Source organism: Pundamilia nyererei, unplaced genomic scaffold, assembly GCF_000239375.1.
Source record: "Pundamilia nyererei isolate P.nyererei 1_Seehausen unplaced genomic scaffold, PunNye1.0 scaffold00249, whole genome shotgun sequence".
Classification (NCBI taxonomy): Eukaryota; Metazoa; Chordata; class Actinopteri; order Cichliformes; family Cichlidae; genus Pundamilia; species Pundamilia nyererei.
The window spans coordinates 534,707-559,277 of record NW_005187650.1 but is presented as its reverse complement, the minus strand read 5'-3'; the positions used below and the strand labels follow the sequence as shown (position 1 = coordinate 559,277).

Genomic DNA, 24,571 nt, shown 5'->3' with positions numbered 1-24,571 from the left:
CTGGAAGAGTAAACAAATAAATACGTCCACACACGTCTAATGTCGAGTTCTGTGTCTCCTGAATCGTTCTCTTACCCCACCTCCTTCCCATTCTGCCCTTCAGTCAGGAATTAATATATCAATAAAGAACGGAGTGGGTAGACATTAAACACTGCATGTACAGCAGAGGGAAATAATGCTTAGATGCAGTTGGGAAAGGACATCTTCTTTTCTACGGGATGTGGACAGTGAAATTAGCACCTTCACTCACTAGTATTCAAAATACTTGCAGTCAGCTACACAAATACACCTGCCATTAGGTTCACTTTCATTTGAAGGGGGATCGCTGATGTCTGTCATATTTAAGATAATTATTATTTAGACCATTTGCTGCTTTGAACCAGAGTCAAAAAACCAAATTTTTAACTAGATGCTTTGACCAGATTCAATTACATTTGTTTTACAATGTACTTTGTAAAGAAATTACATGCAAAATTTAAATGTGATCAAATTAATTAAAGTCAGCATTTTGGGCTTTGCCTGTGTGTAGGTCTTATCAACACCTACTCCATGATGCAAAAATGAACAAAAATATAACATTCTCATAGATATGTGAACATAACAATAATAACAGGCGACAGTAATATCATTATGACCACAGTGAGAACTCAGCAAAACAGAGAAGTCAAACCACTTATTTACCAAGCCAGCTCTTCCTCATATTCTCTGTTTTTTGTTTTTATACAGCTGTGTGAACATAGGCAGTGACATGCAAGTTTTTGTTTCCTCTGTGCAGTTATTCCGCAGTTTTAGTCTCTTGACTGTAATACTGAAATATTTACCATAGGTTCTTACAGCCTGTTTATTAAATATATAGTTTTATGATACTACGTGATGTTTTTGTCTAACTTGAAACAAATTCTTTATATTTGTGCGTTTGGACAGTTTTAAGCTCAACCAGGTCATTAAATTAAAATGTTCATCTTTAATTTACTTAACTCTTTCCCCGGTGCATTCAGAAGTTGTTCCAAATTATTATCACAACATAGAAGTTTGGTGTCATCTGCAAATAATATTGTTTGTAGTGATCTGGAAATTACACAATGTCATTAATGCATAAAATGAACAAGAATGGTCCTAATACAGATCCATGAGGAACCCCCCAGTTTTAAGTTGTTTGTTATTAATTTGAACAAAAGATGTGTTTGATAAAAGGAGAAAAAGATGTATGTTTGTCAGTATAAATTTATTTAATTCCATTTTATATGTGTTGTATTATCATTTACCCAAACAGAATAAACAAGAGTTTTCAGAATCTTTTAAATTTAAGTGTATCAATTTCAGTTTTAACCAAAGCTGAATTACTAAATTTATATGGCAAAACAATTTCTATTTGAGGGACTCAAACAAAATTAAAATCTGGCCAACTTTCTAACTCTGAATAGTTAAAATGTACAAAATAAACTCCCACAAAAACCCAGAAATAGTGCAATTAATTATCAATTATATTCTAAAATAACCATGTCCAGACAATACATGAATGCAATTTTTTTTAAAAGTTAACAGTTGTCATCTTTACCAAATGTCAATATTCAACAAACGTGAAGTTGAATGAAAGCAGAAAAACATATTTACTTGGATACATCTGTGCCACATCAGAGCTAAATTTAGCTCTGCTTTGGGTCCCATCAGACCCCGAGAACAATATTAGGCTTTTTAGCTGATTAACTTTCCAGCAGCCAATGACTTTTTTTTCTGTCAGCTGTTTGTTCTGTGTTACAGTGGGCTTACCAAAGCATTTTCTTTCTTTTTTTTTTTGCTGGAAACGGTGCTGCTGAAAGCAGTTTCTTACAGATTAAGGTGTTTTTCTGTGTTTTTTTTTCACTTACATAAGCAGCAACATCTAGTTTGACATTTGCTATCCTTAACATTACATAGTCATTTGGTGACATTATTACTTGACTTATATTTTTTTGTGCTGGATTGTGATATAAGATGAAATCCATACTTTGAGCTCCAAGATGATGTTTTGCAGGTTCAACACAGCTAACTGTCGTCTGCTAAATATGAGAACAGACAGCAGAGGGGCAACATCAAACTAAAGTTACTCAGTCTTTGTTCCTTTTTTGTGCTACTAAACACATAATACTATAATAACACTATGATAATACTATGCCTATAAGATAACTACTTTTGCTATATTCAGAGCTAACGACAACATTGTCATTTTACAAAACATGGCTACGGGTACTGACACTCTCTTACCCAGGTGTCATGCCTTAACCCTCGACTGTTTGGCATTTCACATTCTCTCACATGTTTTTTATGTCCATACATCTGTATGTTTTAAAATAATCATTTATGTTCAACAGTGTCAAAGGCTGTTTTTTAATCTATAAGTACTCCACTGGTATATTCCCCAATATCAATTGCTGTTGCTGTGTTATCAGTAAACTCTAAGGAACTTTATTGTAACCATGGTCAACAAAAAAAGAAAAATAATCAAAACAATATTATTATAGTATCTACAGAAAGTTTAAAAAAATAATTTAAGTAATATTATCAGCTAAATTCATAAATAACTTTGCTTGTTGTGTGTCTTTTTATTTGTTTTTTATGGCAAATAAATCTCAAAATTCAGTCAAGTTCCTTAGAGTCCAACTGTAACGACAAAAGCACTGAAAAAGAATAATTACACAGTACAATATTTTCATATGTGCCTAAATTAAACATCAGTATATCATCCTTAAATATTACTGTCAGCATCAGTTCAATGCCAGTGTAGCAACCCAACAGCATCCTCGGTTCTTCCAGAGCCAAAAAATTGATGTCAATTTCTGTAATGCTGCCTATGCCCAAAGTATTAGTATGCTTATACTTATATTATCATTGACAGTATTTTCCTTGATTTGGCTTCACCTCCTTGGCTGTCAAGTTCAGACATATTTCTGTTTATCAGAGCAGTAACCTACAGACATCGCTCCCATAAAGTGCCTCATGACTGACTCAGCATAAGGCTTCAAACCTCTTTGAAAATGTACAACTAATTATTGTTGGCTGTGCTGCTGACTGATCCCTTTCCGGCTTTCGCCTCCAAACAGGCTTTCTTGTGCAGAGCACTGCAGGTTTTAAGTGTTCTAAGCTTCCATTTTCCTGCTTGGCTGAATTGCTTGCTAGTTTTTTCTGTTGTCCCTTTTATGGGGAAAAACATGTAACCCTAACATTGGATATAAATGTAGTCATATTATATACTCACATTTTGTATCTATGCAGGTTCCTGAAAGCACTCAAAAATGATGTGAAGTGCGCAGACAAAACAGTTGTAAAAAAATTGTTTTAAAAGAAAAATAATAGTAAAAAAAAAATAAATGCAGATGCCTGCATTTATTGTATTACACAATAAATGAAGCAAGTAAAAATTGTCTTGTGTTTTCTTATGTGGCAACATATAATTTCACTTATTGTCACATGCACCTCTACACAGTCAGTTAATCTCGCTGACATCTCAGTGATTTATTTCTGTAGGCAATTGTTCAAGTTTACTCAACTCAACAGATATTTAGCATATTTTTAATTATTAATACATTTTTGTGAAACAGAAATGAGTTTGATCATATGTTAAACTTTCCGTGGTTAATGGCAAACACCATTATGGGGCTTTTAGCTCAGTAGTGCATGAAGCTGGTATGTACTCATAGCTTAGTGCAGCTGAGCAGACTGTATTCTCTTTGAAACCCTGTTCGTGTAACCATTGGAACTGAGGCACGGGTGATGTCATTGCAATGCAATCCACCACGTCCAGATTATCTTTTGAAGCTGCAACAGGAAAGGGGGAAGCAGGCTGAATTTCCTCCCCTTCTAGCTGCAGTCTAAGTGCGTGCACTGTTGTCAAGGTCGTGATGGGTTTAAGTAACCCCCACACTGAGAGAATTTATCACTGGCTCTGCAGTTTTACCTTTTTAAGAAAAATACATGTATCTGCACTAATCATTATGTGAATATAAATGGAAAGATTAGGCTGTTTTGTTCCATTCATTTACTGTCTGCTCTATTCCTGAGAGCTGGGACTGTCTGGCATGTTGTTATTACGCCTTGTGGTGGAATTTCCCACAGCAGCAGGACTCACTTGCCTCTGAGATCACAGCTGAGAGGAGACATGATGATGAACATGATTCACATAAGCATGGAGTTAGGTATAGGGGCAACACCAGGGTTTTCTGGTTTTTTAAATCAATAGTAAGGATTCATTGGTTCTCAAATCTCCTTCAACATATTGTGACAAACGACTCAATAGCAAAACAATCACTTAATGGTGAGCAATTGCAAAATACCTCTATTTCATAGCACTGTCAGTGTGTCGTAACTGTAGGGTTTTAGAAATGGCAGGATAGTGGCTAATTCTTAGGATGAATATAGGACATGCCCGTGGTTGATATGTGTTATTATATTTCATTTAATCACACTGCAAAAATGTGATATGAGGTCAAGAGCTTGAGTCAGAGGAGGGGTGGGGCTGAGTCAGACATCTGTGTTGGCTGGTGAGGATAAGCTCTATTGGCGCTTATGCTTCTCCCAAGGAGTTCCAAGTATTGACAGAGGTCAAAGTTTGCATATGGTCCAATTATGTGCTCACTTGTCCCATTCATTCAATAAATTTCCTTGATGTGTTTGGTTGGACTGGTTACTGTCATAAAATGATACGTTACTGCATATTATCAGAAACACATAAATGCAATGTGAATCTGTGCCCCAGTTTTTGCTGCTCTTATTGTCAGCTTAGCTCTGTCTTCCCTGCAGAAACCTTGTCATCATCGTTTTATCTGGACTCAGCTGTTTTCCCCCTCTGGCTCCCAGCGTAATGACCTTTCTCTTCCAGCCAGCAGACAAGAGTCACTCCCCCATTTCTCCATTGTAGGCTGAAAAACTCATCTCATCGAGTGGGGCATTATGTCACTCACCCATCTCTCCTTATATTCCTCCTGTCTTTTTGAAAAAACAAATAGTCCCCTCTTGCGCTTTCATTCTTTTGTTCATTTATTTATTTGTGTTTATTAATCCTGGCATCTCTACCTTAGCTACTGAGTTTCGTTTTGTTGCCTGGACAGTAAAACTCTAGTGCTTTCCTCACTGTGTCTGTGGTTAATTACTTTTAAGTATGGCTATTTAAATATCAAGTAGGGATTTCATTTACTAATCGCACCTTCAAGTATATTTCGAAGTTCAGAAACATTGAGGAGAAAGGGTGTAACGGATAACACAGAACAACGTACTAACGCTGTACTCTTCCGTTTATCCTGTAGAGGTCGGTAGCGGTGCGTTTCTGCATTGACTCTGCAGTAAAATTACAAGTAGAAGAAGAAACAGGAGGCGGAGCTGAGTGTTTGAAAGTGGCGGGCAGTAACAACTCCTCTTAGGGACCTGACTAAGTACTTGAGTAAAATTTAAAAAGTCGAGGAAGTTAGCGTTAATAATTTGATATATTTAAGGCTTAATGTTTATTTGAGAGCGTCTATCAGGCAGAACCAACGAATGTAGTTTTCGCGATACTTAATTAAACACTGGCTCTGGAGGAAACGTGTGAAGGTAACGTTAATGTCAATGTTCGCTGATAACTCCCGCTAGTTAGCTACGGTTAAGCTGTCGCTGGTTTCAGCTGAGCTAATTAACAGTCATCTTGATGCATTTTTGGTAGTGCTTTCTGTTCTGGAAAAGTAGCACCGCTAACTATGAAATGTGAATTGCTCGAGTGGACTTAAAGTATGGCTGCTGTTTGTGTCCTCCAGACAAACAGTTAAAATTTATCGTCAACGATACAACCCCCTCCGTGGAAAATGGTAGATTTCCACCAGGACAGGGAGTCATGACTCATTGCACAGCTCTGTTTTGTTCCGATTCATCTCCAGAAGGGCTGAAAGCTGTGGTGCACAGAGACTGATCACGGAGTCGCAACATAGGAAGTCAATAATGGAGCAATTTTTTTAGATACTGACACCACCCATTGTTTTATTAAGTCATTTTCACAAATAAGCACTTATGTAAAAAAAAAAGACAACCGCATAAATGTTTGACACTCAGCCATATAAAGTGTGTAACCGTAAACTATCAGAAGAGATTTCTGTTTTATTTCCATGACGTTTTTTTGGTCTGTCAAATTGTCTAGCAAAAGTAAAGTCTTATATTTGAACATACAGGGAGTCCCTATTACACCACCTGCCTTAATATTGAGTACTCAGCACTTTTTTATTTTGTACAAATTATAAAGTTTTTTTAAACATATTTGTTCTGCAAATATATAGTAACATGCCTTTTAATCACATTAGTGCCCAGCTTTTTTTGGTAATCCCTTCATTTTGTTGTTTTGCAGTTATTCATTGGAATATTGCACCATGACAAACGAGGATGAGAAGGTCATTCCAGTGCGAGTTGCCTTACGATGTCGCCCACTAGTACCAAAAGAAATCAACGAGGGATGTCAGTCCTGCCTCACTTTCGTCCCTGGGGAGCCACAGGTGCTCAACTGCCTTTCTTTCACAGGCATGCCTCACAATATATCAAAATCAAACTACACTGTGTTTTCGTTTTGTACTTACATTGCATGTTGTGTGTAAAAACTGCTGCATGTTTGTTTGGTTTCAGGTGATTGTTGGCACAGAGAAGGCATTCACTTATGATTATGTATTTGAGCCCACTGCTGAACAAGAAGAAGTCTTCAGTACAGCGGTTTCCCCTTTATTGTCTGGGCTTTTCAAAGGTAGCTTTTAACTTGATGCTTTTTAAGTGAATGTCTTAAGATTTAATCTTCTTCCTGAGACGTGATTATGTAGGCTCGAAAAATAAAATAGCTGTGTTTATTTTTTGTATTCCTTTAAATCTATTGAATAATTTTGCAGCTAATTATGCTCCATCCATCATGTGATGTTATTGTTACTGTAGGCTACCATGCCACAGTTCTTGCCTATGGACAGACGGGATCTGGAAAGACCTTTTCGATGGGAGGAACCTATACAACGGCTCAAGAAAACGAGCCATCTGTTGGAGTCATTCCTCGAGTTATCAGGTGCATCTTTGCAGAAAAGGAGCAAAGGACAGACTGTGAATTCTGTCTGGCAGTGTCTTACCTGGAGGTTGGTGAATGTTTTTGGTCTGTGGTGTGTATGTACAATAGCCCTTTAAAGTAAAGTAGTTAAGGTTTTCTTTTGATTGTAGATTTATAATGAAGAAATATTAGACTTGCTGTGTTCATCCAAAGACAAACCTGCTATCAGCATTCGGGAAGATCCTAAAGAAGGCATCAAGGTGAGTGACTCGTATGTTAAAAGCAAATTCACATTTTTTGACAGCCCACCTGAACCACATATGTGCATTTTTCTCCATCTTTAGTTGAACTTTTATTAAAAATGTCCTGCTTTCCAGATTGTCGGCTTAACTGAGAAGCAGGTATTTTCTGCCCCTGAGATGGTGAGCTGTCTGGAGCTTGGAAACTCTGCTCGTACCGTGGGCTCCACAGCCATGAATGCTGCCTCTTCACGTTCCCATGCTATCTTCACCATCACACTGGAACAGCGCAGAGGGACAGATAAGTCAGTTTGGCTGCCTTTTTCCTTGATAAAACATGTTTCATCTTATTGTCCAAACATTTTTTTCTGATATAGACACAGAATTACCTGCTCACAGTGCTCAGATATAAGGTGACAGTCATTTGAATTCTGTACATTTTCATATTCCTGTTATGGGTATTTGTTATAGAATTGCTCTAAATGTTACAGTTTTAATTTAACATTTGTCCAGTAAAAACTTTGTTTTTATTATATTGTCAATTTTTGATTTACTGGAACCGGCTTTGGACACTATGTTTCTGTTATTTTGCCTTTGTACGTCACCACAGCGGGTTTTTTTTTTTTTTAAATGTAATCCTCAACATGAGGCATTTGGTTCTATTTCAAGGGGTATTATGAAAGAACTGTATGAACTGCTTAGTAATTAAAGTTGTTTTTGTACATAATGCCCCACTGTCAAAGTGTCAAAAGAAACTGGACAAGCTGCTTCATGACTGGGTGTTGCTTGTTGCCTCATTAAGAGATTAGGCAGATAAAAGATCTGGAGTTGATTCCAATTGTTGAACTTACATTTGTTGGTTTTTCACTGAAACTCTGAATAGAGGTCCAATGAGAGGCTGGTGCAAGCAAGGGAGGCCACCATTAGCCTGATAAAAACATAATGAATACATCAGACAAAGAGAGAAAATGTATGAAGTTGCTGAATCAACAATCTAGTCCATTCTTTAAAAAAAAAAAAACCAACCTAATCCACTCACCAGCTCAGCAACACCAAAAGGACCACAGAAGGCACCACCACAACCTAAAACTAACAGCAAATATTCTTGTTTTTTAATGTCATTATAAGGTGTTTGTTTGTTGAATTTTGAGGTGAAAAATGAATCCATGTTCGAATAAGACTGTAACATGACAAAATGTGGAACAAGTGAAGCGCTGTGAATACTTTTTAGATACATTGTATCAGCTAAATTGTTGATTTACACAGAGGGTGGGTCCAGAATTTCAGTGTTTCTCTTTTGTAAGCTACTATAATATTTTCCCTTAAACTGGGTTAGTGTGTTTGTGTACGTCCCCATTCTACAACACCCAACAGGCATTTCCAAAATATTGCCTACTGCAGTCTGAATATTTGTACAATCCTTTGTTTCAGGGCTGATTCAGTTGTTTCAAAGTTGCATCTTGTGGATCTGGCTGGATCCGAGAGACAAAAGAAAACCAAAGCAGAAGGAGATCGTTTAAAGGAAGGTAACCAAGATCAGTTAAAAGTTGTAAGCCTTTAATGTGCGATTATCACGGAGACATGTGCTGCTATGTAAGGTGTATTAAGCTACATTTCTGTGTTTAATAACAGTACTTCTGGTCATGCCGTCCATATTTATGTGCAGGTATCAGCATCAATCGTGGCCTTTTGTCTTTGGGAAATGTGATCAGTGCTTTGGGGGATGAAAGCAAGAAAAACACCTTTGTTCCTTACAGAGACTCTAAGCTCACCCGCCTGCTGCAAGGTAAGCTTTGATGTAGATGGCCAGATGTTACATTATGGTCATTAGGTCAGACATGGATACATTCTCACTGTGAGGATTTTCAAAGTCAGTCAGGGTTTTATTTAGGTTTTCAGAAGGCTTAGATGCCTGGAGTCCAGGATTGGTGGTGTTTTTATTTACCTTTAATCTTGAATTTGAAGAAAAATGCAAGAAATAAGACTCATAATTCACAAACATGAATTTAATTTGAGTTAAACTGGATAAGTGCTGCCCTTTTCTTTTTCTTTTTTAAAGTGTTTCTTTGTTTTGCTCATTATATTCTCTAGCAAAACCAATTTTATTAAAACATTTTAAATCTGTCATATATTTTGTCCTGATTCCTTTAAAGTTGTATTTGTGGACTCTGCTGGAGTCGATAATTCCGTTTTAAATCATTCTTATTTAGCTTATACCAGACTTTGGTGTGATTCCTCGATTCTTCCACTGTCTGAAACAAGACTTTTAAGGTCCCTTTCATATGAGGCCTTTAAGCCAGCTATGTTCTGAATGGCTGCATTCTGCAAACAAGGTTTGAACAGCAAGTGGAGGCTGCCATTCTACTTCCAGAAAGACCTGTATGACTGAGATGATCATAAGATGTTGTCACATAGGCCCGCTTCTACTTTCAGCAGACACAAACATTATGCCTTTCTATGGTAGGGCTTGTAGTATGTGGTATTTTCTTTTTTCCTGCTTGTTTCACTTCCATTACCATGAAAAACTGAAACATCTTCAGACTCCTTGAACAGGATTTGCATTAAGCTTAGGTTTTTATTTATTTGAGGGAGAAAAGCTACGGGTGTTCAAAGTGGTAACAATGCATTGTAGAACTTAACTGCACCCCTGTAAACATATACATGTATATGTGTGTTTGTCCTCAGATTCTCTGGGAGGCAACAGCCACACTTTGATGATTGCTTGCGTCAGTCCTGCAGACTCCAACATGGAGGAAACCATCAACACGCTGCGATATGCTGACAGAGCTCGCAAGATTAAAAATAAACCAGTTGTCAACATCGACCCCAGAGCTGCAGAAATGAACCGCTTGAAACAACAGGTGCAAAAATGGGTGTTGGCCCTCATTATCATCAGCACTCAAATTACTAGTGTTGCAGTTTTTCATTGAGTGGTTTAGTTTGAAAAAGATTAAAGCATGTTCCAAATGTTTTCAATGGTACCCTGGTGTAGGTCCAAGAGCTGCAGGTGATGCTACTTCATGCACGTGGAGGAGTAGCTCCGGTGCTCTCTGGGTAAGACAACTTTCTCAGTAAACCTCAGGGTTCAAAGAGGATGCCAAATAAATGCAGCCAGGATAAACATCACCCATAAAGCAAAAGGCCATAATAGTTGCCCCTGTTGCAGGTCAGAGAGTGCAGAGAACGTGACTAAACTGCTGGAACGAAACCGCGCTCTGCGGGATGAGAACAATAAACTGAGCAGAGAGCTGAGTGAGGCAGCTGGACAGACGGCCCACATGTTTGAGAAGATCATTATGGTGAGCCTGGTCACAGCAGCATCCTGTCTAAAGAGGAAATTATTACTGCTGATGAAAACAAAAGGATTGGATTTGACACAAACAAGAACAGTTGCAAATTATTTACAGTTGATCTTTTGACCTTAGTTTCTTTCTTACATTTCCACTGTTTTGCATCATCATAGTTTTTATATGCCGTTTGTTTTATTTTGTAGACAGAGCAAGCAAATGAGAAACTGCAAAGCAAGCTGGAGCAACTGCGGCACCATGCAGCGTGAGTTTGCAAAAGCAAAAAGCCAGCAAAGCTTTAGAAGAGGTCTCAAAAAGCTTTAACAATAGCTGTGCTGAAATCTGTTCCTACAAAAAGCAGTTTCATTTTTTAATTTGACTCAGGATTTCAGCTTGTCGACAAATCCACTGAGTCACATTGATGTCCGATGGTTTTTCAGATGTACTGTAGATCTGGAGAAAGTGATGAAAACGCTGGAGGACCAGGAGCTCAAGGAGAATGTTGAAGTGATGAAGAATCTGCAAAACATCATCTTGGAGCTCAAAGTATGGATGTCTTCTTACATTACAATCCAGTCCAAGAAATATAAGTCAAGTAATAATAGAGTAAATTGGTGCTTCTTTTTTAAATAGAGAGCTTTGCCTGATGTTAAATATAGAAAGAAATGGGTTAAATAAATTTGATGACAACTTTCTTTTGCTGCTGTGTTATTAAACTATTTTGCAATTCTTCAATTTTTCCACTATTAAATTTGAATATTCTTCTTGAATGTTATGGTTTACTCCTTGTTTGCTTTGTCAGAATGAGAGTGCGGGCATCGCCGCCTCCATTGATGCAGTGGCTGCAGGAGAGGATTTACCTGAAGTGTCTGGGAATGGCAATAAATGTTCACCAGAGGGATCCCCATCAGTATGTTTTCAGTTTTGTTTTCTTAACGTATCTTCCACGAGTAGCGGAGCATCACATTTCTTTTATCTTGCCCAAACTAACTTGACTGAAGACTGAACCAGATGTAATTTTAGATGTTTTCCAACTCTAATACTCTCCAAATAGGATGCCACTGCCCTAAAGGACTCCCCAGAAGCCTTCACAGCCCATCATGCATTGCGGCAAGCCCAGCTCTCCAAGGAGCTGATTGAGCTTAACAAAGTCTTAAGCCTGAAAGAAGCATTTGTTAAAAAAATGTGCCAAAATGACAGCCAGCTGGAGCCGATGCAATCTGAGCACCAGGTCAGCATTACAGAGTCACTTAACTGTCATCTCACTACAGTAGACAAGTTTAAGAGAGGTGTTATTGACTGCCAAGTCACAGTTTATTATTGCCATTTTTAAACTTTGCAGACGTTTCCACTTGAATAACAAATTCTAAATGGTTTTATTAGTAGAGGCTGTCACATACACAGATCTCAAAGTGTAGTGCAAATACGTGTAAGCCATATTTCAAAATATCATGAAACGGTAGACACATTTTGATCTTTTGGACTCTCTTCCAGAAAAATGTACAAACTCTACAGTCTGCTGTGGATTCACTGCAGAAGGAGAAAGAGGAACTCGTTTTGGCCCTTCAGTCTGCAAAGAAAGACACCAACCAGGCTAAGTAGGAAAGCTCTTTCTTTGTTTTGGTGCTTGTTGTAATATACGTGCAGGTTCTTATACTTGACCTGACTTGACTCCACCATCCTCGCCCAGGCTCAGCGAGCAACGGAGGAAGAGACTGCAGGAGCTTGAGAGCCAGCTGGTAGACATGAAGAAGAAACTTCTCGAGCAGTCCAAACTGTTGAAACTCAAAGAGTCGTCTGTTCAGAAAGTTAGCAAGCTCATGGAGGAAATACAGGTAACGGTTTATTTTCCTTTAACGGTGTGTTGAATATTTTGTGTGGCATGGGTTTTGTTTTGTTTTTTAAACTGATCTTTAAATTGAAGTACGAGACAAAACAACACAGTTGGGAATTGTGATATAAACCACAGCTGAGATGCTTAATCTAACACTGAGTCCTGTAAAAGCAGGGTGTAGGGCTGGGCTATTAGTTAAATCTTATTTCTAATTATGCTTTTTGGCTTTAAGGGATTATGAAAACAAGATGGTTGATTTTTTTTTTGATTTTTTTTTTTTTTGATTTTTTAAATTTCTTTAGATTCGTTTTCATTACAAAGCTCTTGTGATACCAATCCAAATCTCAACTGGCCTGTTATACAATACATGCTTTTATTTTAGGTTTAGAATTGCTTTATGTCATACTTACCTCTTTCTTTTCGTTTTTAAAAATTTGATCTCCTTCTTTACCGTTTTTGTGTTTATAATATGTTGGCTATTTTTAATGGGAGAAATACTTTAGAGCAGCTTTTTTTCCTTCTTCTTCTTCTTCTTAAATTACTTTTTCCTTCATAAAATCGCAAACTAACAAACAGTTTATTTGGCTTCAGCCATGATGACAAGTCTTGATGAACAAAGGCTCTCTTTCTGTCTAGTGAAAGCTAAAATTGTAACAAGATCACAAGTTGTGAACCTTTGGAAGGATCGTTAACTGCTGCCTGCAGCTGATTTGTCTGCAGATCACACACGAAAGCCTGTGATCGTATCTCCATATCAGACAATTATAGTTTTTGTTTATATTAAAAATCTCTGGCAGAGTTTTCAGATATTGTTTTTATAGTCAGAAACTAATTAAGTCAATGTGATGAGAGCCACCATGTAACTGATGAGTCATTTTTGGATCATCAAGCAGCCTCAGTAATAGATGTAATAGTTTATCTATTATCTTTGTTCAGTAACATATTTCTCTTCTGCATTATATGGCACTTTGTGAGCATGCAGTACAGAAACCTTTTGTCACATGGCGTCATCGCGTGTACTCTGAGCTTTGTTTTTCTTTAAAGCGTTTGACTACTACAGACACAAGTTTCAAATGTCGCTGTGTTCTCACAGGCTATGAAGACCCAACGTACACAGCTAATGCGGCAGATGAGAGAGGACTCTGAGAAATTCAGGCAGTGGAAGAACAAAAAGGACAGGGAGGTACTGCAGCTGAAGGAGAAGGTGAGTAGAGATAAGACTCTTATGGAGACATAAGAGGGATGACTTCAGTTGTTGCACTCTCTAGCCTTTTCTTGTCAAAAACCTGTTTATTCTGGAGGTTCTTTGACTTCTGTAATCCATTTATTTTGTTTGTTTTTTTTTGCAGGATCGTAAACGGCAGTATGAGCTGCTTAAACTGGAGAGAGATTTTCAGAAACAAGCCAACGTCCTGCGTCGTAAAACCGAAGAGGTGTGGCCATTCACTGTTGCACAGTTTGTTTGTTTTTTACCATTTGAAATTTTTGTGTTCATAGGGTTGAAGAATCACTGGAAAAGGTTTGTAGCTGTTTATGAGGTGCTCTTTTTTTTTTTTTTTGCTTAAAGGCTGCAGCTGCAAACAAGAGATTAAAAGATGCTCTACAGAAGAGAAGTGAGGTAGCAGAGAAGCGCAAAGATGCCCAGAACAAAGGCATGGAGGGAGCAGCTGCGAGAGTGAAGGTAGAAAAACATGATTCTTGAGAAATGGTCAAATATTTTGTGTTGGAGATAACTCGGACTTAAAGTTTCACAATATGAACCGTTTTCCTTTTCTGTCATCAGACATGGTTTCTCAACGAGGTGGAGGTGATGGTTAGCACGGAGGAGGCCCGGCGCCATCTCAATGATCTTCTGGAGGACAGGAAGGTTTTGGCTCAGGAGATCAACCACCTCAAACAGCAGCTGGAGGCTGGGGAGAGGCCGGCTCCCAAAATCAGGGTGAGCTGACACATCTGTACAGTTGTTACAGAAAACGAAACATGCAGCAGGGCCCTGTTTCAGTGCCAGGTTTGGCTAACAACACTGAGTTTGATAACCCTGGGATTAGCTGGGTTTAAGATCTAAGCTGGTTACTGTGGAAACGGACTCTTTGACGGGCTTTCTTTTGCAAACTTTGGTGTTTCTCTCTGACTCTGCCCTCTGGCTACACCTGAACCAGCTGTCTGACACTGTTTAATATCCTCATTCACAAAGTGGCTATCAAAGATCAGAGTGGAGCCAATTAAGCTACAGAAGTTTACATTTTTACACACGCTGAAATCTCAAGAACACGTTAGCTTGCCGTTTGTTTGCTAAAGTTTTTTTTAAGTAAGATGAGCAGTTGAATAATAAATGAGTGATAGAAGGACAGAGACAGTTGTCATTACACTGTATATTTATAATCGCCTCAGGATAAAATCTTTAGTGTCTAACTCTGTTTCTCTAGATAGAAACAGAGCTGTGTAAGTGTTTAAACATGTAACACGCTGATCAATAATCAACCATTTGTTGTGTTGTAATCGCTCACAATGATGGAAAAATGTCTGTCACAGTTGAGATCTTCCAGATGAGGCTGAATGATTCTTAAATATGTTTGTGACCTTTTAAATTCAGACTGCAGCAGGCAGCATTCAATAAATCGGCCTTTAAATGATGTTAAACAATATTTTGAAAGGTACAATGTGTGAAATTCAAAGACTGAACTCATCTGAACAGATGAGAACCACAGATTCAGACCGGATGAGGACCAGATCCAATTTAGATGTGGTTATTTTCCAGCTCATCGTGTCCATTTTGGATCCATTCACAGTGACTTATTTACATGAGTTAAATGCAAAACCAACTTACTTAACTCTTAGTTTTAATAGTAACTCTGTAAACATCTCTGCTACAGCAGAGACAGCCATCATCTATCAGTGAACTCTGATTGGCTATAATTATAAACATTCCTCTGGGGACCATTAAAGCAGAGTTTGTCTATAAATCTAATTAAGTGTTTTCTTTTTTAAATAAAATAGTTAAAGTGACATGGATGCAGAGAAATGTGGTTAAATCATTTACTTTATGTCATCTCTCCATGCAGCGTCGGACACTGATCATATCTGAACTGGAGAGCCAGGGGGCGCTGGAAACCCCTCTGACGAAACAGGTGGAGAACCTGGAGACAGAAATTGGCCTCAGGTGAGTCATGAAAACCAGCCAAACAAGACACCTCAGTCTGTCAAAACCAGACAGTATAATACCTAGCTGCCGTGACATTTCCTTTGGTTTGATAAGTTCCACTGGCTTCATTCTGTTTCGAGGCCTCTTAGATGAGCGTCTTTGCTGCTGTCATCTTGGTTACAAAAGTGACGAGGAGGGGTGGGTCTGAAAGCATTGTAGTGGCTAATGACCTGTGATTGAGAAGTCGTTAGTAACTGAGGACATAAACCTAGCAGCAAAGTGTTTACAGAGGTGAGGCCAGAAAGCTGATTTCTCATAGACTTCTATAGGACCAAAAGCCTATGTGCCTAATTGCAACTACTGCCATCTGATGGCCTTCACAAAGAATGCAGGTTTTAGGCACTTGCCCATTGGCTGAATTTTTCCAACCTGAAAGTACATCCATATTTTTTACTGTCTGTGGTCCAAACTGTTTGTGTGATTTAATGACTATTTCAAGCAGCCCTTTTTTTTCCTTTATATGTAAAAAAAAACAAAAAACGTAATTGTCTATTTCTAAGATGCTCTCTGTAATAAGTAATAGCGGTTTAAAAAAAAACCAAAACCCTGAATTTGTTCACTGATTATTTCAGGGGTTTTTTTTTTGTTTGTTTGTTTTTCGATTTTCCTTGAAGCCTCTCAAGCTTTTAGCAAAAGATGAGTTTGGAGTCCAGTTTATGCCGAACTTACACCAAACCAAGGGTTCAGAGCTGCAAAGAAACATCTGATGTTGCATTTAAGTACAGTTGTTGCAATTTTAGTAATAACTGTACTTAAATGCAACATGTGTGAGCTGTCACTTTATCATTTTAATGTTGCAATAAATTCGCAAACGTTTAATATACTTCTTTTTCTTGGTTCATGCAAATAGCGAAGGTCAGTCGTGTAATTGTTGTCAACGACCAGTAACTTGGTTCTCTCTGGTTTCTCAGCCACAGTCGGTATCTTCATTTTTCTTTTAGTCTGTTTTTCCAGAACAAACCATCACACATGTTGCAGTTGTGGCCAAAGGTTCTGTACTCAAGCTAAAAGGTCCGCTGTATTAGCAAAATCCTGCTAACGAAGCTATGTACAAGCTTGTTTTATTTGGACTAAAATGCTGTTTGCGTTTGTTTTGTGCGTATATGCTACACGTTAAAGGTTTTATAAGATCTGCAGAGTGATTTGCACCTTCACAGGAATGCCCAGATAGCGGACCTGCAGCAGAAAGTTCTCGCTGCAGACAGCGAGGGACGTTTTAAGCAACGCATAGACAACATCACCAGTATAGTTGAGACCAAGTGTGCCCTCAAGGTCCTGATGTCAGAGGTAGATAAAATGAAATGAGAATGCATGCATATATTCCATGACCATAACTGAATTGTTTAATTGTACAATAGTCAAATCACTTAATGGTGTTTGGTTTTAGAAAAGAAAATCTAATATTTTTTTCTTTTTTAAGTTGGTTTCTGCTAAAACAGCCCATGCCAAGCTGGAGAGCGAGGTGACACAGGAAAAGGCAAATGCACAAGATTTAAGGAAGATGCTGGCTGAAGAGAGAAATGTCATGTCCACCATGGACATGGAGCACCAGCAGCAGCTGGTTGAACTCGAGCAGAGGCATCAAGAGAAGGTGCTTCATAGATGGGCTCGCTTTAGACTCAAAAATATTGACCTGTCGCAGCTCCATATATTTACCTTTCTACCTTGTTTCTTCAGGTTCTTTACCTCCTTAACCAGCTTCAGAACAAACCTATCGGTGAAGATTCAGACGAAACAAACCAAACCATCAAGGAGAGTTCAAAGGAGAAGGAGCTCCTGCAGCGCCTCAATGTTCAGGTTTGTCTGGACAGATTTTACAGCCGTTTGTGGTTTAATTAACTTTAGCTTTCTTTGTTTTAATTAATTAATGCAGAGTTGTGCCCAGAGCTTATGTTGTAATATCATTATAGGAGGAAGAGCTTGAAAAGCTACGGGAATTAAGCGAGCAGAACCAGAAACTGGTGGAGCAGAATGAAGAGTACAGACGGGTAATGGTGTTTTTTGTTGTTCTTCTTCTTTTTTCCCCTCCAATGTCATTATATTTCTGTTGTCATGACTAGCCAGTTGTTCAGCCAGTTAAGTATGGCAGTCTGAGTGTTTTTTCTTATTAATTTTTTAAAGCAATCAATGGCAGCAGATGGCGGCCCCTCCCTGAGCCTGGCTCTGCCAGAGGTTTCTTTCTGTTAAAAAGGGAGTTTTTCTTTCCCACTGTTGCCAAGTGCTTGCTCAAAAGGGAAATTTCTGATTGCTCGGGTTTTCTCTCTACTATGGTTGGGTTTTTCCTTACAATATAAAGCGCATTGAGGTGACTGTTGTTTTGATGTTTTATAAATAAAATTAAGTTGAATTATTTAAGGCCCCCCTAAAGACGTTCATGCAATCCTGATTATGTCCTTATCTCTACATATTTTGCATCATACTAGTCTTTGATTGTTATTGACGAGGGAGCTAAGTGCTGCAGTGGAGACAGAGTAGACTACAGTTACTACCTGTATGCTGGAAATGTTGAAAAAAGTGTTTGCCTAGATGAAAAGAAACCCTGTCATAAAGAAAGTATTTGTGTAATTTCACTCACTGCCAGAAGGAAGAAATAAAAGTTCTGCAGTGCAGGTTTGAATAGTGAAAAGCAAAAAAAAAGCATTGCAATTCTCTTCACCTAAGTTATATGACTAACCTAAACCTGCCCGTGTCTGCAGAAACTCTCAGTGGTGCACCTGGCAAGTGAGAAGAAAATCCTTGTGCCTAAAACCAACAATGAAAACAACCCAGATGATTCGTTTGAGTACATCCCTCCAAAGGTACGTTTTTCTTGCAGATTTACTTGAAGTAGCTTCAATTTATGATTATTTGAACATAACATGGTGCTTTCTCTGTAGCCTAAATCAAGGCGCTTTACCACAGCTAAAGCGCAGCTGAATGCGACCATCAACATCGAAGAGCTGATGTCACCCAGCGAGGACGAAAACGAGGAGGAAACGGAAGAGTGGCGACCTGAGAAACAGGAGAGAGGACGCAGAGTCTCAAAGAAACCGAAACAAACCGGGGTAAGACGGGAAGAGGAGTCTGGCACTTTTTTTGAATTGAACTCCTTGATCTTATAGAAACAGACTGTCCACAGTGAAAACAAGTCATGTGCATCTTATCATCATGTCATTTCTTTGAAAATGTCACATATTTCAGACCAAAACAGAAATGAAACTGTTTGCATCAGGATAGAAGGCCTATGAACCTGGTTTCTCTTCTTTTAGTGTGCGTGTAAAGGTCGCTGCAGCAACAAGCAGTGCAGGTGCCGCAAAGGGAAGATGACATGTGGGGAGAACTGCCAATGTGATCACGAGAAGTGTCGAAATATGGATAACCAGGTGCCCGCTGAGGCAGGTTTTTCCTCATTCTTGCTCCCTGTTCTTAATTTGGGATAAATAATGGGTTGTTGGTGTAGATGTAAGATTTCCGTGCAGATTTAGAGCTGCACAAGCATAGCAGTCACTCTTAGCTTTTGGGGTAGAAATATATAAGAATCAGATTTCACACCAGTTTCATGTATGAAAAATGTGCTTAAAATGAACTTTTACTACCTGCTTTAGAAGAGAATAACAGCTCATATGCTGCAGGGCTCCAGTTTTACTCATTAATTGCATCACAAAGAGTTTAGAGATCAGCCACCGAAGTCTGGCCTGATGTACTAGAAACAACATGTATTTTTTTTAATGCAGTGAAAGAGTAAAACTGGATCCCCACAGTGTTTGGTTGTCAGTTTAATTTCAGGCCATTTCCTGCACCCTTCTGGGATGGATTTTTATAGTGTGTATTATACAATAAACATGTTGTTTCATAATGAAAATGATTGAAAACCTAAGAAGTGAAAATAAGACTCAGAACTGAAGTGAATGTTAGCCTAAGAGGTGTGTTTCTGTGTAGTCAGGTCTGGCTTTCACTGCCCAGCATATTTCTATCAGTGAGCATTGTTCTGAATTTGGGACTGTTCATTATTTCAGGATGCAAGCTCCACAGAAAGCACTTCCCGAGACTCTCTATCTCTTCAGGATTCCAGTCCAGGCAACAATACGTTCTTCAAGCCGCCGTCTTGCACTCCCACAAAAAAGGTAAGAACAAGAGTTGATTGGCATGCACAGGACTTTGTACCAAGGCTGCGTGTGAGTGAATGTAAACATATTTCTCAGTTACATTAGTTAACATTAGTTTTCTCATTCAATGGGGCAACTCAACTGTAGAAATATAGAATTGCAGCGAGAAAAAACTGCTACAGTCGTATAAATCATCAGTTCTAAGATTTTAAGTATCAAGATAAGGGGGGGAGGATCTGATCCTTGAGAGGGTCTAAATGATTTAACTACAACGAGAGATGAACACGTGGGATACTGCACCTTATTGGGGGTTTTTTTTGTTTGTTTGTTTGTTTGTTTTTTAGCAAAGTCAAAATGCCAAGTTTTTTGTGAAAAGTGCACCTGTACAGTTTCCAGAGGAATTAAGAGTGTAAGTAGCATCCAGGTGCTGATAATCAAATTGAGTTGATTATTGGATTATCAGTAGATGAGAGCTCCTCTGAAAGCAGACGTTTAGGCAGTTTGCAGCTCTGGTCATTCAGGTGTATGCTAGCACACGCAGGAGAGACGTCATCAATGATCTTGGAGAACAATTGTTGCTGCCCATCAATCTGGAAAGGGTCACAAGGTCAACCTGAAGTCCTGGAAAATATTCAAGGCAGTTGCCAGTCTTCTCAGGAGTGGACATGCCAGCAAATCCATCCCACAGTAAGACTGTGCAGTGCTCAGAGGAACTACTAAAAAACCTGAGAGCTACTTCATACTCTACCAGATGTGAGAGGCTAATAAGGTCATTCAGGAAAGAAGGTGGTTCTATAAACTGTTGAATCATGGGATGCATTTTTGCAGTTTTCCACAAACGGCTTCTGGATTTTCTTTGTCTTTGTTAAATGACTGGGTGTTGTTCATCTGAGGTTGTATTTAAGTAAGAAGACTTTTTTTTTTTTTTTTTTTTTTTTAAATATCCTGACACTTAAAATCGAGAGTAAACTTAGACTGTTTATGTCTTGCATGTTGCATAACCAGCTAACAGTGTTGTGCTCATTTACTATTTTAGGTGCTAAAAGAAATCGGAGATATGGGACACACCACCGCAGACTTGAAGGTGGCAGAGGAAGAGCAGGAGGACAACGATGATGAAGAGGACAAAACAACAGTCAGCTTCCTCAAGAAGAAGAAACGACTTCTGACGAGTTTCCAGAACAGTTTTTTCTCGGGATGCACTCCAATCAGAGAGGAGTCCTAATCTGGACACTAGCTGTCAATGTTTTTTAGATGAATGTCGTCCGTGCGTTTAAGTCTTTCTGTTTATATGTGACTAATGTGTTACTTGAAAGTAGCTATTGACACTTCAGTTTCAGTAGATGCTGATCAAAGAACTGTGAATAACACTCAATGATTCACAATGACACGATCAAACTGTACATGACTCATTTATCCCCCCAAATGATAATAAACTCACTTTTCTAACACATTAAACCGGTTGTCACTACAGGTGCATAACATCTTATGGATTAAATTTGAGTCCTTTTTACTGCGTACTATCCGCTGAATAAAGTTTTGAAGTTTATTCTTTTTCTTTTTTTAAAGCAAATTGATGTTTTTTCTTTTGTAACTGAAAGATAATTTATTTGAATCCTTCTGGTAGGATTAATGTGGAACTTCTGATTTGTTTTGTTGTTGTGTAGGTTAAATTAGTGTAAATGATAGATGAAATAAATGTTTCACCAGGAAAACAGTATTCAGTTGATGCTTTTGGAAAATGTACATCATGTCCCGGCTGAGCAGTGTGAGTACTGAATGTATTAAATTCTTCCAAATCAAATTCTGAGAATTTATGTTGGTCCCACGACCAACATATAGATGACAAGTTGTGACTTTTTAACACAGATATGCTCATTTATTTTCAGCAGATTAAATAATTGACCCTCCCTCTCCGGACAGCTGACAACAGCTAAACAACAACTGGTTATATACCAACACTTCCCCTGGGATTAACAGTTTGAGTCAATTCTCAGATCAGTTTTGAGAGTTTATTCACTAAGTGTCTAAATCCAACATTATTTGAGCTACTTCAAAGAATGTTTCACTAATAGCAGCTAACAGTGGATAACAGCAGCAAAAACAGGAGCACTTACAGACAGAAGTTCAGGATATCCTCAATAACTCACCTCTCTGAGCTCTGTTTCATTATCTTTTCAGCACTCGCTGCGGAGCTGTCAAGAAGCACTGAAAGGGGGGGGAAACAAAAGAAGACACGATAGCAACAGGTGCATGTGCAAGCACAAAAACATACATTAGAATATAAATGTTATATTTAAAAAAAAGGCTCTGACTGGTACTTTAGAGCTTTTATTGACTCATTAAAGTGCAATGCTCTCAATTTGGAGCTATTCTGAGGACACGTGTGTCCACAATCCTGCATGTTATGTCTGATTATTGAAGACAGAAAAGAAGTCTGATCATCAAAACAAGCTGGGCAGGGACTAGCAAACATTTGTCCCAGGGGTCTGTAACTTGATGATCCAGACATCATGAAAGGATCCATCTGACCTACATGTAGATACCACACTCATCTTCTTGTTGCATTTTTTCTGAGCCAAAATAATTGAATAATCTAGTCATATTTTAAGATTTGTGAAAACAGCTTTTGGCTACAATGTCATATTGAATCACGTTCAGTATGACATCACACTAATCAAAGATCTTTAGGTACTTATAGTAGTTTTTACTTTGGGCACACACAAAGTCTCGATGACAGCGTCAGTGGAGGATCTGAGTATGAGCTGGCAGATGATGAAACTGCGGTGAACAATAAGTCTGGATAACTGGATGTTCCTTGGTAAAGATTATAAAGTGGGTAAAACGAACATGCCAAAAGCAAACTGTCACAAGCTGAACGGAAAGAAGCAACAAATTGCAAAGAGAATATCCACTGATCCCAAAGCCAATTTCAGCACAAAACCAAGTTCAGCACAATTTTTCATGGAGATCACCGATTTAACAGTTAAATGTCTCATAAGGTGCTTCAAAGTTCTCCTCTTGGAACATTTTCATCCGATCTAGAAGCTCTTATGGGATGTTATTGGCCATGACAGCTGCTTCCCAGGCCAAATGAATTACAAGACAAAGCATCACTGTTAAACAGAAAAGTCTGCTTGACTTTTTTTTACCTGCCCCCAGATAAAAAGCATTCAGGCTAGTGCAAAAACACTTTACCAGAAAAGGCCACGGAGGCGGAGGACTAAATTACAGATTTACGCAAGAAAATAAATAGACGGGGATGAGCACGAAGAGGCGCATCTAGTTTAAGAGGAGAAAGATTTCATCAAGCCTCAGGGAGATGGGTTATGAAGGCTCCCTTCATGAATACAGAAGACATTTTGTCTCAATAACACAGAAGGATGAAAAGGAAATGAGAGGTCTCTCCCATTTGATTGGATTCAGACGTGAGGGTCGAGGACACCGAGGCGAGAAGTACTTTGAGAAACAAGAGGCGATGAGTTTTAAAGGCAGCGTCCTTCGTAGTGTGCAGCGGGTGTCACGTTTATGAATGGAAACTTTATCACACGTCCAAGTAAAATGCACAAGTTGAAGTGTGTCATTCAGTGTAATGGCTCCCTGCTCTCATGAAAACATAATGGTTTCAGCTCAGGAAGGTAATCCGAGCCAGAGGCCTGTGTTTTTTTCTCGTGCACAGCATGCTGGTCACCAATAGAGGGCACTAAATGTCAGAATACAACTTCTTGTAATTCAGGTTACTTCTCATGGGGTAATCATGGTTCAGGGGTGGAAGTGTGCACCTGTCTACCTGCAGAGAGCGTCTGCTGTCAGATGGGTGCACAGTCAAAAGTGTGTGGTACAGCCGTCACTCCCTTTCCTCTTCTGGCCCACAGCATTCGACCAGCACACAGCATCGTCTACATTTGGCACTATGCAGTTGGGATTTTGGAAGACTGGACAGGAGCAAAAAACTGCTCTCTGCAGTCTGTCTGAATGGAAATACCTCTGCGAGCACGGTAGCATAAATTATTATAACTATAATTAAATAAAATTATACATTATTATTTCAGAATTTTCTGATTTTTTTCATGAGATGTCAGGAGACATCACATGATCCTCTACTGTTAAAATAGATTAATTTCTGATGTTCTGTTCAACAGATCTGTGGCGGCTAAATGCATAGTGAGGGTGTGCTGAGAACGCTAGACGCCCCAGTCTGCAAGATCTTCAACTCTTTCCCCTGGCAACTCTTTACTTCAACGTCTCTTTGAAAAGCTGTCAAAGCAATTCAAAGGGACATTGAGTCTTAATGGACCACGTTAAATTGCTTAATCTGCTGCACTGAGCTGCAGCCACAAGGTGGTTGGTGCCTGGTGTGGAAGTTGCTATGAGCCATTTGATCCTTACACAACTGTTGCAAGAGCATGGTCAACATAGCCGGCAATAAGTCAGACTCGTTCTCGGTGGGTGTTGGACTTCACCAGGGACAGAATTACTAGGTGTAGCCAAGTAGTGGAAGGATTCCACTTGGGTGGTCTCAGAATCTAATCTCTGCCTTTTGCAGATGATGTTGTTCTGTTGGCTTTATCAGGTGGTGGCCTCCAACTCACGCTGGAGTGGTTCGCAGCCAAGTGTGAAGTGGTGGGAATGAAAATCAGCACCTGAAAATCTGAGGCAATGGTTCTCAGCCCACTCTGCATCGGGACAAGTTTCCATCCCGAGTGGAGGAGCTTCAATATCTCGGGTCTTGTTCACAAGTGAGGTGAGCGGGAGATCGACAGATGGATTGGTGCTGCGGCTGCAGTGATGTAGACGCTGTACCGAGGGCAGACCCAAGCTACACTGGAAAGAGGTTATATATTTCGGCTGGCCTGGGAATGTCTTGGTATTCCTCTGGACAAGCTGGAGGTGTTGGCCAGGGAGAGGG

At 39.0% G+C, this 24,571-nt stretch overlaps 1 protein-coding gene across 2 annotated transcripts; it reads left to right on the top strand.

Moving 5' to 3' along the window:
• Nucleotides 1–5,310: 5,310 nt before the first annotated feature.
• kif4 (kinesin family member 4) lies at nt 5,311–21,113 on the top strand. 2 transcript variants are annotated; one of them, XM_005749567.2, is made up of 31 exons: nt 5,311–5,562; nt 6,344–6,488; nt 6,616–6,730; nt 6,913–7,103; nt 7,186–7,275; nt 7,393–7,559; nt 8,686–8,780; nt 8,921–9,040; nt 9,940–10,115; nt 10,247–10,308; nt 10,421–10,553; nt 10,748–10,806; nt 10,982–11,087; nt 11,344–11,451; nt 11,596–11,772; nt 12,036–12,139; nt 12,232–12,376; nt 13,469–13,579; nt 13,725–13,808; nt 13,943–14,056; nt 14,159–14,314; nt 15,438–15,535; nt 16,735–16,864; nt 16,998–17,168; nt 17,255–17,374; nt 17,488–17,565; nt 18,274–18,375; nt 18,454–18,621; nt 18,826–18,939; nt 19,573–19,680; nt 20,699–21,113. In XM_005749567.2, the coding sequence occupies exons 2-31, from the start codon at nt 6,366–6,368 to the stop codon at nt 20,885–20,887; spliced, it is 3,714 nt and encodes a 1,237-aa protein (XP_005749624.1). In that variant the 5' UTR covers nt 5,311–5,562; nt 6,344–6,365; the 3' UTR covers nt 20,888–21,113. The 2 variants fall into 2 exon arrangements, with proteins under 2 accessions (XP_005749624.1, XP_013770489.1); XM_013915035.1 differs by having other exon boundaries at nt 18,826–18,951.
• Nucleotides 21,114–24,571: the final 3,458 nt, after the last annotated feature.

Bases quoted from the DNA above. Each gene is read 5' to 3' on its own strand.
- kif4 (XM_013915035.1), top strand. From the start codon at position 6,366: ATGACAAACGAGGATGAGAAGGTCATTCCAGTGCGAGTTGCCTTACGA. The intron at 7,276-7,392 runs GTGAGTGACTCG...CCTGCTTTCCAG, and splicing joins ATCCTAAAGAAGGCATCAAG to ATTGTCGGCTTAACTGAGAA. The intron at 12,140-12,231 runs GTAGGAAAGCTC...ATCCTCGCCCAG, and splicing joins AAAGACACCAACCAGGCTAA to GCTCAGCGAGCAACGGAGGA.